Consider the following 13,755-nt stretch of genomic DNA (forward strand, 5'->3'; position numbering starts at 1 on the left):
ATTAAATAATACATTATCTAATTGTGGCTTAAAGTAGTAGTCTCATAGCCCCTTCTAAGAGTTTACTATTAAATTGCATGTTTAAATGTAATAATGCATGAATCATTTATTATTATATGTATATTATCAAATCAATTATGGAAAAAAAAACTATCGACATAGTAAAAATTATAAGATATAATTACAATTAGGTCTATTTGTGTATTAGGATAGATTTTTCACAGGTAAATATTAAAAAATTTGTTTTAGCCTATCTTTTCACAAAATTAGTAGCCTATATCTTTTTTTTTTTTTTTTTTTTACTCTTTAAGTAACCTCATTTAAAATATGGGCCAGTGAGCATAATATTGCCTTGATTAAGTGATGAGGGAGGAGCGGGCTTTTGTAGCGGCGGAAATCTCTCTGGGTTTGAGGACAGATACGTCAGGTTGCTTCTTGCTCTGTGGATCACAAAGTAGCAGACGAGTGTTGGTGGCAAACCAAAACGGGCAAAGGATACACAGGTTTTGAAGAGCTTAAACGTCAACATAGAAGAACGGTGAGAATCAGACTTGTTCTTTCCATCTCAGTTTATTTCCTTATGTTTCCATTTACTGTGCATTCTCATTTGTTATAGTTTACTGTGTGTTTTTTTATACTGTCACATGAATATTGTCTTAATTTCCCCCTGGAAATAGAATACATTTTTGTTGCTAACATTTTATGAACCTTATTTTTTGCCTTGGAGCTGACCATTTATTGAATTTGTTACTTTGTATTGCTGCATTATTTGTTTACTTGGGCATCTCTCAGGCAGCCACAGAGAATCATGGCATTTGCAGGGACGCTAAGCCAAGAGGACATCAAAGCTGCAGTTCAGGCTTGTCAAGGTAAATCAACAGACCCCTCACACAAATGAACATCCAAAAGGAGCTATAGGTGATTTTACATGCAAAAGTCATTCATAAAGCCAGAGAGAGCCTATTAATTCCACTGTCATACCCATAGGGAAAACTTGCATGGTATGTTGTCCACTGTGGGAACATGGTGCCCATTGGTAACCAAGCAGCCATCTGGCAAGAGAGCAGTTACCTCCCAGAAACCAGTGTTTATAATGAGCTATCAAACTAAAACCTTCTTTTAGTCCAAAAACACTTAATAATTTATATGTACCAGTTACATCTGCACTCGACTCCAACCCCACAGAGTGTTTTGGCTGCTTTACAGGCATAATGACACGGGTTATAATGGCAAAAGACAGGGATGTGCTACAGGGGGCATATCAGCAAATGTCATTGCCTGATGAATGAAAGTCATCTGAGCGAAAGAGTACATGTGACAACTCTTTTCATACCCCTTTGCTATTCTGGTTTACGCACTGACCCGCTCACTATACACCCGCATCTGTCTGCCTCTTCTCTTTTCTATCCTATCTATGTGTCTTTATAGCTCCAGGCACCTTCAACTACAAGACATTCTTTGAGCAAATAGGCCTGACTGGCTCAGACCACGCTGCTGGCCAGAAAGTGTTCACAGTCTTAGACCAAGACAAGAGTGGATACATAGAAGAAGAGGAGCTGAAGTAAGTTACTGCTTTGAAGATAATGTGTGTGCGGTTTTAGCGCCTGGGGTAGAGGTCACTGTGTGAATGGGGGTGACATTTCACTGTCAATGACAGAAAATGTAAGTATAGGGTGAATGCCTGTTACTGACATATTAAAAAGCTCAGAAAATGAAATATGTTTAAAGATAAAGTCATAACTGTTGTTTGAATTTCTCACCAGACTGTTGCTGCAGAATTTCTCTCCAGAGGCACGGGAGCTGACTGTGACCGAGACCCGGACGCTGATGGAAGCCGGAGATAAGGACGGTGATGGGAAGATTGGCATGGAAGGTGAATACAAAAATCTCGACTGTTGGTGGATGATCCAAGTTCTTGTATAAACACAGGTCGTAACTTTTCTCTGCAGAGTTCTGTGACCTCCTGAAATAACAAGACCACATCATTCCCATTTTCAACTTTCCAGATGATTAAGCAATAAGACAAAAGACCATGAAAGAGTTGTACCTACCTTTCCACTTACCCTATAAATGTGATACAATAAAAATATGTGACACTGTTTAATTATGGACAGCTAGTCCAGGACCATTTGTCATTGTAAGTTTCCCAAATATTTTCCCTAATATGGAAAAAAATAAATGTATGAGGAAAAAACAAAAAATGTTGTAATCTTTTTTTTGATCAGATGTGTCCAAAACATATGTTTTAGAGGTAAAAATACATCCATGTTTCATATTGCATCAGAGCCAGAGACTGTAAATATAGACGTAGTAGACTATATTAACAGGTATTAACACCATTATAGAGCAAGTGATGAGTATCAGAGGCAGATTGTCTAACAGGAAGAAGAGCATGTATTGAACTCATGAAAGATTACTAACACATAAAAAAATAGTGAATAGGTGATTAAAAATATACTCATATACATTATGAGTAATACAAATATTTATAGAAAGTTATATATTTATTGAACTTCAAGGGAACACAACTAAAACTGTTATTTAACATGAACTATTATGACTGTAGATGGGGTAACCTTATTTAGGTTGGAATTCAATACAATGCAAAGACTGTAGCTGCAGATGAGGATACCCCTCTCAAGGGCCACAAGAGTGATATAACTGCTGTGACAGGGTTTCTGATGACTCATTATGATTTAAAGGAAGTCATAAAGTGTGAGACCAAAACTCAATGAAGAGATCATATACACGCCTGCCATTACTGCCATATACATAAGTCAGAAAAGACAGCCAGAGATATCCTTCCAAAATGGCTCGTGGAAAAAATTCAACCCTCAAAGTGCCTATGTTGCAAAGACTATGTCCATCTGTCCAGCCTTGCAAATAAGCAAATTCATGTTTGCATTACCTCTTAAGGACAAACTATAAGGCCCTAGCTCCACTTGAAACTTGAGACACTGTCCTATGTGTACCCATAAGGAGAAATATTCTGTAGCCATGCTTTAGGTAGAGACTAGTTAACGTCACAGGACAGCAGGCAGGAGAGGCAGCACATGTCTATCATCTGTGACCATCTCAGGGTTCCACTGCAGCTCAAACCCTGCCTTTATACAAAAATAGAAACTCAGAGGTCTGACCCCACATTTCAAAGAGAATCAGCAAGAAAATCCCAGCACATTGTCAGCAAAAATAAACTTTAACAGTAACTACTACACGTTTTAATACAGAAAGTGTTTCTCAAATTTGTATGTATGTATGTATTTAGGCTAAATATTAATTTGATTTACACAGACACGTGACAGACTTAATGAAAAACGCAGGTTTATCATGCAATCTTGCAATGTGGGTCAATGTCCCGCGTGCGCATTGCTGTTTTCATTTCTACATTATACAGTGACAAATTTGCCACTCAAATCGAGCATCTTAAATGTTGGTCATAAATCACATTTGTGCCAGTGAAGTCAGTTAGCAGAGGGCCTGCTCGGGTTTCCACACGTCTAGCTATAGGCCTCCGCACACATGGTAGCATCCTCATTTGTTCACCTAAAAATAGGCCTAGACTACTAGACACATTTTTTCGAAACCCATGCATCTTGGTACCCGATACTGAGACTCAAAGCTCTGTAAATGGTGTTGCTCAAGGATATATAAGCGAGAGGGTTAAGGACTCCTGGCATTCACTCAAGTCCGCCTTGGTTTTCACTCGCCTCAACGCAGTGCAAAAGGTGAGTGGGACTGGAGGCCACACTTCTACCCTGCCTCAAGGAAAGGGATTGAGGCGCAAGAAACAAGCTTTGGACGGCAGAGAGAAACATAGGGAACATCTACAAGGAGCACACGACTGAAAACTCAAGAGTTCAGAGGAGCAGCGACTTTGGATCATAAGCGATCTTTTACTGTAGATAGGTTCGGCAGTGGATGATACAGATGGACGCATGTGCATCACTGCGTTACTGAGCTGCTTTTTCGAGGCTCTTCAGAGGAACTACCGTCTGTTTAGATCTGAAGCTGAATCAACAGTTGGGATTAAATTAATACCTCTAAATTCATCACTAGCTGAAATGCATCCTAACTAAATCATTGCCTGGGATGTTTTGATTTTCATACAGCAAGTGGTTCAAGTTTTTTTGTTTTTTTTGTGTTTTTTTTTTTTTGCTACTAAAAGAAAGTTAATTCGTTTAATATTGTAGGCTATTGGTATGGTTTCACTCACCATTTTTAGTTACGGTTATAGTATTTTTGACAAATGCATATACATTACACAATTTAATTGTATGTTATTTTCTGATCTAACTTGCACTAACTTTTGATGTTGTTTTTTGACAGAATAAAAAATGGCCTTCGCTGGTGTCCTCAACGATGCTGAAGTCAAAGCCGCCCTTGATGGCTGCGCAGGTAAGCACACTTTCTGTTCCTTAACACCGCATGAGATCACAACACTGATATCATAAGCATTTCCTAACAGTTTATTTCTATCAGTTGATATTAATTAGCTGCATCCACAGAGGCTCAAATTCTCACTTTGGGAATGTGTTTCACAAACTGACAGACTCACTTCTCACATTACATCAACACTGTAGTGCAGTGTGAAACTTGTCCAGTCGCCCATGTTTGAACTAAGTCATAAAACAAATGTTGTATTGCAGCTGCTGACTCCTTCGACTACAAGAAGTTCTTCAAGGCATGCGGCCTGGCGGGCAAGTCCGCTGATGAGGTCAAGAAGGCTTTCGCCATCATTGACCAGGACAACAGTGGCTTCATTGAGGAGGAGGAACTGAAGTAAGTACAGAAAATACACTAATCCTAAGGCTAGAAAAGCCCCATAATGCAAATATTACTGAAATTAGCCATAAAATGAAATATTTCCCTTAACTTTACATTTGTTAGAATGGCCTTGAAATTCTTAAAATTTTTGTATACAGCTGTGAGTAACAGAATTTGTTTTGTTTCTAGGCTGTTCCTGCAGAACTTCTCTGCTGGTGCCAGAGCACTCACCGACAAGGAGACCAAGGCTTTCCTGAGCGCCGGTGACAGCGATGGTGATGGCAAGATCGGAGTTGATGGTAAGTTTACTTTAAGGATCATCACACGATTGGATCAACATACTAACTGGCCAGACCAAAACCTTCAATTATATATAATTTCTAATGGAATCAAAATCTTTAGATAGTAGTTAAAAAGTAAATATTTAAATGCAGATAATTCTGATTTTGAATTTCACACTTTTATTGATCAAATTCACAGCTTCTTGGTCAAAGAATGGCTTCAATAAGGGCATCTTAATGACTTTACATTCCAATTGAGCTTTGTCCCCCACTAATAAACATTTTATTCTACTTTTTACAGAGTTTGCCGCCCTTGTAAAGGCATAAATTTCCATTGACCAAGAACTACTTCTTTTCATGGAACTGCGAACTCCTTGCAAGACTCAGTATCATCAGCTGAAAGAATATTTTTTATACCTTATTTATGAGTTGCCTGCGGACTGTTTCTCAACATTCAAACACATATTTACTGCCTATGTAAATATTACTGTGTTAATGTTTTGAAAATGATTTGTGCAAATTGTACACCAAATGCACTTTTGAGGAAGAGTGAATAACCAGGAATAAATACTCTTTTGGTGTAAAGTGAGTTGGATCTAGGCAGTCATTTATGCATGAACAATGTTCACTGTTTAGCTTTATAGTGATGGCAATGCAGCTGGTGGGGGAAAAGGCCAACAGCTCCCTTATCTCATTGCTCTTGTGAATCAGTGAAAAGCACTGAAAGATTGATTTAATAATTGGTTAATGGGGCAGGGGAGTGGCCACTGGACTAAAGCCAGGATACCACTCACCACATGGAGGGGGCAATGCTCACTAACTCACTCACTCAGCCCACGAACAAGCTTTTCACCTGATAGCTGTCACACATCCTGCAATGAGCTGCTCTGGTCCAAGGGCTTTTTCCTCCTACCAACTGCTGTGTAGTCAATTAGGTGATGTGCTGTGGCAACAGGAGGGCTATTCACAGTCACTGTTGCATCAGCAAGTCCTCTCAGCAGCAGCACGAATCTGGTGCAGAGTTGCAGATCTTTAGCGAACTCAGGACTTCTTAAATCATCTATTTGATTGCTTCTATCTCCACTTTTGAGCTGGAGACATTCACAAAACTCCATGTGAATGAAGGCAGCTTGTCCTTCATACCAGAATTCAGATGGGGGATGAGAGTTCAGCTATATCACAATTTTAAAGATGATCAAATGACATGGTGGTCTTGTTACTGTAAACTAGAGGGCAAAACAAGTGTCTCCTACTTAACTTATGTAGCAATGCTGCCACCTTCTGGCTTAAACTGTTTTTCCTCAGTCTGAAATCAAGCAGAAAGTCAATGATAAGTCTTGAAGAAAAGAATGTACACTTTTATTTTATTTTGGAGTTTGGAAATACAATAGTTAGAATAGAAAGAATTTGTTTCACTTTTCTTTTTATTTTCCCCAACCAAAATTGCATTACTATACAGGTAGGGCGAATACTTCAAATGACCTGGCAAATAAAAGGGAACCTAACCATTGAACTAAACAATACTAGTCAATACAAAATAGACAGAACAACCAATAAATGCCACTTACACAGAGATCAGTGTCCACCCTCTAGAACATGGTGTGTGCATTTCCAATTCACCCTCCTCAGCAGTGGCCAGGCCTATTCTTAGCGCAGGGCAGAGGGGGGATATCACAGACTTCTTCAAACGCACCTTTTAAGCGTCTTCATTTGTGAAACTTAAAATAGAGCTGGTCTTTTTTCGCCAACCCCCTTCTTCTTCACGCGGTGTCAGTTGTCTTGTGCCCGGTGTTCGGATGGAGAGGAAACTATAAAAGGTCATCAGGAGCAGCGGCTAAATCACTGCAGCCGACTTGAGTCTTGTCCGTGTCATCCGTACCCTACAAACAGAAGACAGGAGGTGAGTGAAAGACAAGAAAGGAAAAGAAAAAAGAGGAAAAGAGTGGGATATGCATTTGCCATCCGCTGCATCATTTTTGAGGAAACATTTGAACTAAAGGATTTATGGGGGATGCGTGGAGATAAGGATTACGCTACTACAAGAGCTACTGATGTTTCATAGTAGCCGATGGAAGTTATCTTAAAATTTGAGTTACTACTTTTGGATTTTGAATCCTGTTTAATTCAAGACAAGTTTTCAAAATGCATTGCTGATTCTATTTAGTTTAAATGTTTACTTTTTTAAAACTCTTGCTCATGCTCATGCTTATATTATTATTGTTTGTCTTTTAGATCACAATGGCCTTCGCAGGTGTACTGAATGATGCTGACGTTGCTGCAGCCCTGGATGGGTGCAAAGGTGGGACAAATTATTACTTATTATTACTGTCTATTATTACTAGTGTACTTTATTACTGTAAATGTATATTGGTGTGAATATAAGCGTGTGTTTGTGTAAAGTATTTTACTTTACACCATGTGCTATGTAGACGCTGACACATTCGACCACAAGAAGTTCTTCAAGACTTGCGGTCTGGCTGGCAAGTCCGCAGATGATGTCAAGAAGGCCTTCGCCATCATTGACCAGGACAAGAGTGGCTTCATTGAGGAGGATGAGTTGAAGTAAGACAGTCAAACATATACACACCTGGAACAACCAGTCCCTCAAGTCATAACAAAAAGTATATTTTAGTTAGTTTGCCCAATAGCCACTTGTATTTATACATTAAATCCAGAGCACACAGTCTAGTGTTGCAATATAAAACCGTGAAGTTCGAGCTGTGTCTTAAAGAAACCAAAGAATGTGTAGTTTGCATGCCTTATGGGCCAAGGTCACTTATTCATAGCAAGCCATTCAGGTGCCTGACAGAAGATTCATGCTCCTCCATTTGAAAACAATGCTCACATAACTGTTGTCTTTACATGTGCACATAAACATATTATGACTAACGACTGTTTTGTGTTGTGTGTGTCTCAGACTGTTCCTGCAGAACTTCAAGTCAGGTGCACGCGCCCTGACCGACGGTGAGACCAAGACTTTCCTCACAGCCGGTGACACCGACGGAGATGGCAAGATCGGCGCTGATGGTGTGCATCCTGTAAAACACATTCCCCACATGATTGTCACAAAATAGATTGACCAACTGTGCTGTCTGTCTGTGTCTTTTGCAGAGTTCGCCGCCCTGGTTAAGGCATAGAGTGGCAACCGACCAACATCTGCTCTAATGGAACCACCTCCCCTTTTCATCTGATTATATAAATAATTTTTATACATTTGCTTGAGAGACAATTCCTCCTATGCAACACACTGTCCAAAAATGATTGTGAATGTCGTTCGGTTGTGTTCATGTCTTAAATATGAATTTTGCTTATTGTAAAATTTATGATGCACTTTCCAGGAAAGAACAGTAAAAAGAATAAATATTCTTTTGCTACGGTCCAGAATCTTTTTTCATTTACATTAAAAATTTCCATGAAAATGTATAATACAATATACAGCAATAATGCATAATAATAACTATATTTGTTCAATTTATTATCTTTTTATGAGACTCATTGTTTGTGTTTACAAAGATTATTTCTAAAAAAATATTTAGGGAATACTATGAACAAAACAGCCTTGAGCTCAGACTCCCGATACACATATATAAATATTTGCAATTGTTTAAGTTTCAGTTTTTATTTTTCTCAATTGTCAATAGAATGTAATACAATAATATATCCATACACTGTCTATACAGCACTTTTAACTTGTTCTGACAAAAAAGTTCAGGGTAAAAAAAAAAAAAAAACTAAAAAAAACACTGAAGTAAACTTACCCGATAAATTCAAGTTAGGACGCGAGGAGAAGAACGACAACAGAGATCTGCCACTAGATGGTGCCATATCAACTCTGCGTAAGACAGATACAGACAATACAGGTTCATTAGGTTCAATCAGTTATTGACAGCAGCTTTCCACATAACACCACGCGGAGAAGGTAGATTTTTAAATAACCTACAATATGTTAAATGGATATGTGTCCAGAATATTACTGTTAAATGTACATAGTATATTTTAACAATATGCATACATTTTGGATAAACAACAACTGATTTCATTGTTTTGAGTTATAATTAATAGTTCTTGCAGTAATGATAGTAATAACTGTAGAGGATAGTTAAAGTAGAAACAGAAACTGCAGTTATTAGTAGACTTTAAAATTTCTCTTGTTTAGTTTTACTTAAATAAAATAAAATTCTCCCATTCAAAAATGCAGATGATACTAGTCAGATGGTTTAAGTTTCCCCATGCTTTTCAGCAGGCCTTGTCAACTGTGTAACATCACCTTTACTTAAATGAAGTTACAACACCACGCAGAATGGTTGTCTTCCGGTCTATACATCCAGGCTGGAACTCACAGGACATTAGCAAATGTAAATGAATAAATGATCACTCAGTAACACTATAGGTGTGCAAGGTGTCAGGACACATGCAGGAGAACTGTAAGGATGGGCTTCTGCTCAATGGTCAGTGACTTTGTTTTACCCAAACCCACAACTGAAAAAATGTCATGAGACTATTTCACACTTTAAACTCTCACCTCTACCAGCATACAAATGCAAGTTATCAAAAAGTAAATAAAAAGACATTACCCAAATAGACAGTTTAGAGTACAGCAATACTGTGTAAGAAAATTATTGTTTCCTTTGCAATATAATGTAATATCACAATAGTGTTACAGAGACAATACAATATTATTTGTAAAACACTAACTGTGCTATGGATATGTTTGCTGCTAATGTATAAAGTGTCCTTATGAATCACAAATGAATCACATGCTCAAATGTTTTCTGGTCAAAAATGTGTTTCTTATCAAACCAAACAATTTCATTAATAGTGTCTCTAAATAACCTGGGACTGGTTTTGATTTTATGTTATTATTATATTGTTTCTAACTTCTGTTGTTGCAAAAATTTTATATTATTCCAAAAACATTACTTTATTTTAAATTTCCCTACATGTGTTTACATGTGACAAGACAATATTGCCTTTAAAAAAGGTGGTCCGTCTATGTTCCTGTCCCTCCTGTGGACGTAGTCTAGGATATCCCCCAGATCAACTTTCAGGACCTACTTTGGTGACAACTGAAGGCGATACATAGAGGAATGATATGTGGTTCCATGGTGTAATGGTTAGCACTCTGGACTCTGAATCCAGCGATCCGAGTTCAAATCTCGGTGGGACCTGGTTTTCCTCTTGTAAACAACATTAAAGAGTTTAATATAATTAATGTATACTTCATAATGACTGCAATGACCTATCCATTTACATCGCTGCATTTACAAACCTTCAACTCACCTTATATCCACAACCTTCTGTTTCTGCAGCGTCCACTCTCACAGGACTGTGTTTAATGACCCCTCTGTTTTGCTGGTGCGTCTGAGCTGCTGGGGGCTACACATGTCCTCCACTCTGGCTCATTGTGCAACTGGAAAAAACATGCAGTTATCCCCATTATCCATACAGTTTATTCATATAATTTAGATATTATTAAAGCCAAAAGTACATGTTATGCACCATCATTGCTTTCAGTGACAAAACAGTTGACAAGCAGTTTAGTGAGGCAAACACCAGGAAGTATCTGACATCATCTTTTAAATGTGTACTATGTACCTTTTCTGGTGGAAGGTCTGCCATCTTCTTGTCCCCATGGAATTTTCCACACTATTGGATTAAAATAAGTGCTTTATTAAAAGTCATTGGAGGCTTGCATTTTACTCTTTGAAAAGCAATGGCCAAATGTATTTAATTCAGTCAAAATAAGACTCCATCCCTTCTTGAAAAAATCAACTAGAACTTATTTTTATTTATAATATTTCAATAATATGGTACGAAAAAGAAAAAAAAATACTTGTTTTTTACATTTTTCAAAATAGAGATATCCATTTTACAATCTTCAGTTATACAACAGGGGATGTAAAAAAAATGAGAGATAGAGAGAGATGAAGACTGCAGTGGAACTTCCTGCATTTAGGCTACTTCATGATGTTGGAGGTGGTAGTAGGAGGGGAGCAGAGTTGACAGAAGGGAGCGTGGAAGAAGAATAAGGAGGCAGAGGACTATGCGTTTTTTTACTTAATTTGTTAGTTACCAGGGCTTTACAGATGTCCAGGGTGTGTGTGAGTTCCTAGGATCGTTATAAATAGTAAAGGTTAATTAGTTAGCAGAGAAATTGGATCAGGGGCGGGCTTTTTAGAATTTGATCCACAGACAGGTAACTCAAGCGATCTCCATTGTCACTGTAATCAGACCTATATAAATCCCACGTTGACGGACAGCAGTCACCACATAGCCTTACCACTCTCTGCTGCATCACTTCTCCAGCCGGACGAGAACACTCTCCACACGGTAAGTGGCGGGCGGCGGCGTGGACCGAGGTGCAGGGATGCGTGGAACTCTTGATGTTTCTAGTGATTTTTGGCGCATTTTTGTAGAAGTTTTTGAGCCACCGTGAAGTTAAAATCAACCAAAAACCGTGCTTAAAAGTGGTGAAAGCTTATTAAGAAGATATTCTGCACCTTTTGGAAGATCTTCTAACACGATGAATTTAAATCATTTTGAAGCAACTTGGTCTTGGAGTGCGGTGCATCAATTTAATCGCTAAAACTTCTTAAAGGGCCAGTGCCCCTTTTACGCATGTCGATTTTCCTCATCGAGGCTGTAGTTTGCTGCTGTATTTTCTATGTATACACTGATGCACTGCCTTTGATGCTTTTTTACAGGAAAATGTCTCTCACATCTGTCCTCTCTGCTGATGCCATTGACAGTGCTATCAAGGACTGCCAAGGTATCAACTTCCACAAATAGAACACACACTAAGTTCTTATTGCACACTCTAACATAAACTGACATTTCTTTATACTTCTACTCATTGTTATGCATAGTACACCAATGAGGTTGTGATCCTGAATGATGCTGTAGTGTCATATTCTTGTTAAGAATATGAACAAGCTTATAGTACAATTATTGTCAGTGTTTAATCCAGCATTTACCCTCATTTTATGTATACATTTTGGTGACAAACATGATCCCCACTTGAACATTTAGGCATTCACACACCAACAATCATTTCTTCATGTTTTTCTAGCACCAGACTCCTTCTGCCCCAAGAAGTTCTTCCAGCTGTGTGGCCTCTCCAAGAAGAGTGCAGCTGAGGTGAAGAAAGTCTTCGCCATCATCGACAATGACAACAGTGGCTTTATTGAGGAGGATGAGCTCAAGTGAGTTTTTCTGAACTCTGGACTTTGCTACCCTGTATTATAAGACTTAATGTGCTTTTCATCAACATTCAGGTTGACTAGAAAAATTAAACAAACCTTTACTGGTAATATCTTTCTTGAAACATACGGCGGTGTGAATTTGGAGTCTAGTTGATTAAGCTGAATCCTAAAAGAGACTGTTGCTTACGCTGTTGTTCAGTGATAACCACTATTGCCCTGGTGTCTATCACTAACCTGTAATTGTGTGTTGTTTGTGTCCAGGTTCTTTCTGCAGCGGTTCTGCCCCGGTGCTCGCGCCCTCACAGACTCAGAGACTAGAGCCTTCCTCTGCGCTGCTGATGATGACAGTGATGGACGAATTGGAGCAGATGGTGAAGAAATTAAATATTATATAGCAGATGTGTAATATTTGCCTATACTGCTTGAATAATGTGTGACATCATTATTTTATTAAGAGATGCATATATCTGGATGTTTGCTGTGCTAACTATACATTCTCCCTTTTCCACAGAGTTCCAGGCCATGGTCTTGTCATAAACCATTCAGAATCTCTCCCATCCGCTGCTCTAAGGGCTTTGTAGGTGTAGTGAATCATATTCCATCTGACTAGAAACAATATTCTTCTTATTCCCCGTCATGTAATGTAAGTCTCTCAGGTCCTCAAACATCAACAATGTCATCGCCTTTCCCTTTTCATTTATGTAGACTGATAACTATATATGCACGCCCCAAATGACAAATTACCAAATAAAATAAAAAAATAAAATCCAGTTTTTGTGGCTTTGTGTGTTTACTGATATTGAAAGTGCCTTGCTGTGTAGTTTGTAGAAATATTTATTGGATGGATTTATGTTAGAATTGAGGCCATATGCAAATCATGCTATTCTTTACAGCAGTAGCAGCAGTCTTTAGTGATTAAGACAGGAGTAATTAAGAGAGACTGCTCGTGTCAGGTGTATAGGCAGTGACATGGGTCTGCAAACAGAGCAGGAGTGGATCTTTTTCCCTGAGACAATCCAGAGAGGCAGGGCCAGAAGTGCAGGGCCTGACCTTGAAGAGCACCTGAGTGACATTACGGCAGGATCGAGTGACGCCTGACCTCAGCTTTGTAAATCAACCCACATGAACCAGGGGAGTGCTGAACCACAGCTATGAAGGCAGATCAAAATGAGACTAGTATTATGAAAACATAAAAAATCAAACCAGCTGTAAATGATCACCATAAACACTGAAGCAATTAAAACTATAAACAACAGTCAGCCATACCACCTTGAGGTCTCATCTGATCTCTGAAGCTGAAGAGGTTGGGCCTGGTTAGTACAGGATTGGTGACCACTGGGAATACCAGGTGTGAGGCAGCAGTGGCTCTAGTGCAGGGTCTCCAACCTTTTTTCTCCGGTGAGCTACTTTTACAAAATGAAAACACCAGAGAGCCACTCATTTTACCAGCCGCAAGAAAATGATATAAGAAGGGGGGGAAGCCTTAGTTGGGGTACAGTTAAATGCCT

General features: G+C 38.7%; 4 protein-coding genes and 1 non-coding gene across 6 annotated transcripts; all 5 read left to right on the forward strand.

Annotated features, from left to right (window-relative positions):
* The first annotated feature begins 341 nt into the window (after positions 1 to 341).
* Positions 342 to 2,064, forward strand: pvalb5 (parvalbumin 5). 2 transcript variants are annotated; one of them, XM_055152872.1, is made up of 5 exons: positions 342 to 538; positions 793 to 869; positions 1,429 to 1,561; positions 1,764 to 1,873; positions 1,950 to 2,064. In XM_055152872.1, the coding sequence occupies exons 2-5, from the start codon at positions 809 to 811 to the stop codon at positions 1,970 to 1,972; spliced, it is 327 nt and encodes a 108-aa protein (XP_055008847.1). In that variant the 5' UTR covers positions 342 to 538; positions 793 to 808; the 3' UTR covers positions 1,973 to 2,064. The 2 variants fall into 2 exon arrangements, with proteins under 2 accessions (XP_055008847.1, XP_020794383.1); XM_020938724.2 differs by having other exon boundaries at positions 797 to 869.
* Positions 2,065 to 3,568: 1,504 nt separating this feature from the next.
* Positions 3,569 to 5,484, forward strand: LOC110172775 (parvalbumin beta). Its single transcript, XM_020938713.2, has 5 exons — positions 3,569 to 3,725; positions 4,327 to 4,395; positions 4,647 to 4,779; positions 4,954 to 5,063; positions 5,347 to 5,484. The coding sequence occupies exons 2-5, from the start codon at positions 4,335 to 4,337 to the stop codon at positions 5,370 to 5,372; spliced, it is 330 nt and encodes a 109-aa protein (XP_020794372.1). The 5' UTR covers positions 3,569 to 3,725; positions 4,327 to 4,334; the 3' UTR covers positions 5,373 to 5,484.
* A 1,375-nt stretch (positions 5,485 to 6,859) lies between these two features.
* On the forward strand, positions 6,860 to 8,429 carry LOC110172871 (parvalbumin beta-like). Its single transcript, XM_020938826.2, has 5 exons — positions 6,860 to 6,945; positions 7,278 to 7,344; positions 7,475 to 7,607; positions 7,963 to 8,072; positions 8,157 to 8,429. The coding sequence occupies exons 2-5, from the start codon at positions 7,284 to 7,286 to the stop codon at positions 8,180 to 8,182; spliced, it is 330 nt and encodes a 109-aa protein (XP_020794485.1). The 5' UTR covers positions 6,860 to 6,945; positions 7,278 to 7,283; the 3' UTR covers positions 8,183 to 8,429.
* A 1,712-nt stretch (positions 8,430 to 10,141) lies between these two features.
* On the forward strand, positions 10,142 to 10,213 carry trnaq-cug (transfer RNA glutamine (anticodon CUG)). Its single transcript has one exon. It is a non-coding gene; the product is annotated as a tRNA-Gln (tRNA).
* An 836-nt stretch (positions 10,214 to 11,049) lies between these two features.
* On the forward strand, positions 11,050 to 12,972 carry pvalb8 (parvalbumin 8). The gene is made up of 5 exons (XM_020936627.1): positions 11,050 to 11,375; positions 11,750 to 11,814; positions 12,115 to 12,247; positions 12,509 to 12,618; positions 12,759 to 12,972. The coding sequence occupies exons 2-5, from the start codon at positions 11,754 to 11,756 to the stop codon at positions 12,782 to 12,784; spliced, it is 330 nt and encodes a 109-aa protein (XP_020792286.1). The 5' UTR covers positions 11,050 to 11,375; positions 11,750 to 11,753; the 3' UTR covers positions 12,785 to 12,972.
* The last annotated feature ends 783 nt before the right edge of the window (positions 12,973 to 13,755 follow it).

Source organism: Boleophthalmus pectinirostris, unplaced genomic scaffold (genome assembly GCF_026225935.1).
Source record: "Boleophthalmus pectinirostris isolate CB_2022bp ecotype Guang Dong unplaced genomic scaffold, ASM2622593v1 HiC_scaffold_17, whole genome shotgun sequence".
In the NCBI taxonomy this organism is placed as follows: domain Eukaryota; kingdom Metazoa; phylum Chordata; class Actinopteri; order Gobiiformes; family Gobiidae; genus Boleophthalmus; species Boleophthalmus pectinirostris.

Excerpts from the sequence above, each read along its gene's own strand:
- pvalb8 (XM_020936627.1), top strand. The coding sequence starts at position 11,754 with ATGTCTCTCACATCTGTCCTCTCTGCTGATGCCATTGACAGTGCTATC. Across the intron at positions 11,815-12,114 it reads TGCTATCAAGGACTGCCAAG|CACCAGACTCCTTCTGCCCC; the intron begins GTATCAACTTCC and ends ATGTTTTTCTAG. Across the intron at positions 12,619-12,758 it reads TGGACGAATTGGAGCAGATG|AGTTCCAGGCCATGGTCTTG; the intron begins GTGAAGAAATTA and ends CCTTTTCCACAG.
- pvalb5 (XM_055152872.1), top strand. The coding sequence starts at position 809 with ATGGCATTTGCAGGGACGCTAAGCCAAGAGGACATCAAAGCTGCAGTT. Across the intron at positions 870-1,428 it reads TGCAGTTCAGGCTTGTCAAG|CTCCAGGCACCTTCAACTAC; the intron begins GTAAATCAACAG and ends GTGTCTTTATAG. Across the intron at positions 1,874-1,949 it reads TGGGAAGATTGGCATGGAAG|AGTTCTGTGACCTCCTGAAA; the intron begins GTGAATACAAAA and ends TTTTCTCTGCAG.
- LOC110172871 (XM_020938826.2), top strand. The coding sequence starts at position 7,284 with ATGGCCTTCGCAGGTGTACTGAATGATGCTGACGTTGCTGCAGCCCTG. Across the intron at positions 7,345-7,474 it reads AGCCCTGGATGGGTGCAAAG|ACGCTGACACATTCGACCAC; the intron begins GTGGGACAAATT and ends TGTGCTATGTAG. Across the intron at positions 8,073-8,156 it reads TGGCAAGATCGGCGCTGATG|AGTTCGCCGCCCTGGTTAAG; the intron begins GTGTGCATCCTG and ends TGTCTTTTGCAG.
- LOC110172775 (XM_020938713.2), top strand. The coding sequence starts at position 4,335 with ATGGCCTTCGCTGGTGTCCTCAACGATGCTGAAGTCAAAGCCGCCCTT. Across the intron at positions 4,780-4,953 it reads ATTGAGGAGGAGGAACTGAA|GCTGTTCCTGCAGAACTTCT; the intron begins GTAAGTACAGAA and ends TTTTGTTTCTAG. Across the intron at positions 5,064-5,346 it reads TGGCAAGATCGGAGTTGATG|AGTTTGCCGCCCTTGTAAAG; the intron begins GTAAGTTTACTT and ends TACTTTTTACAG.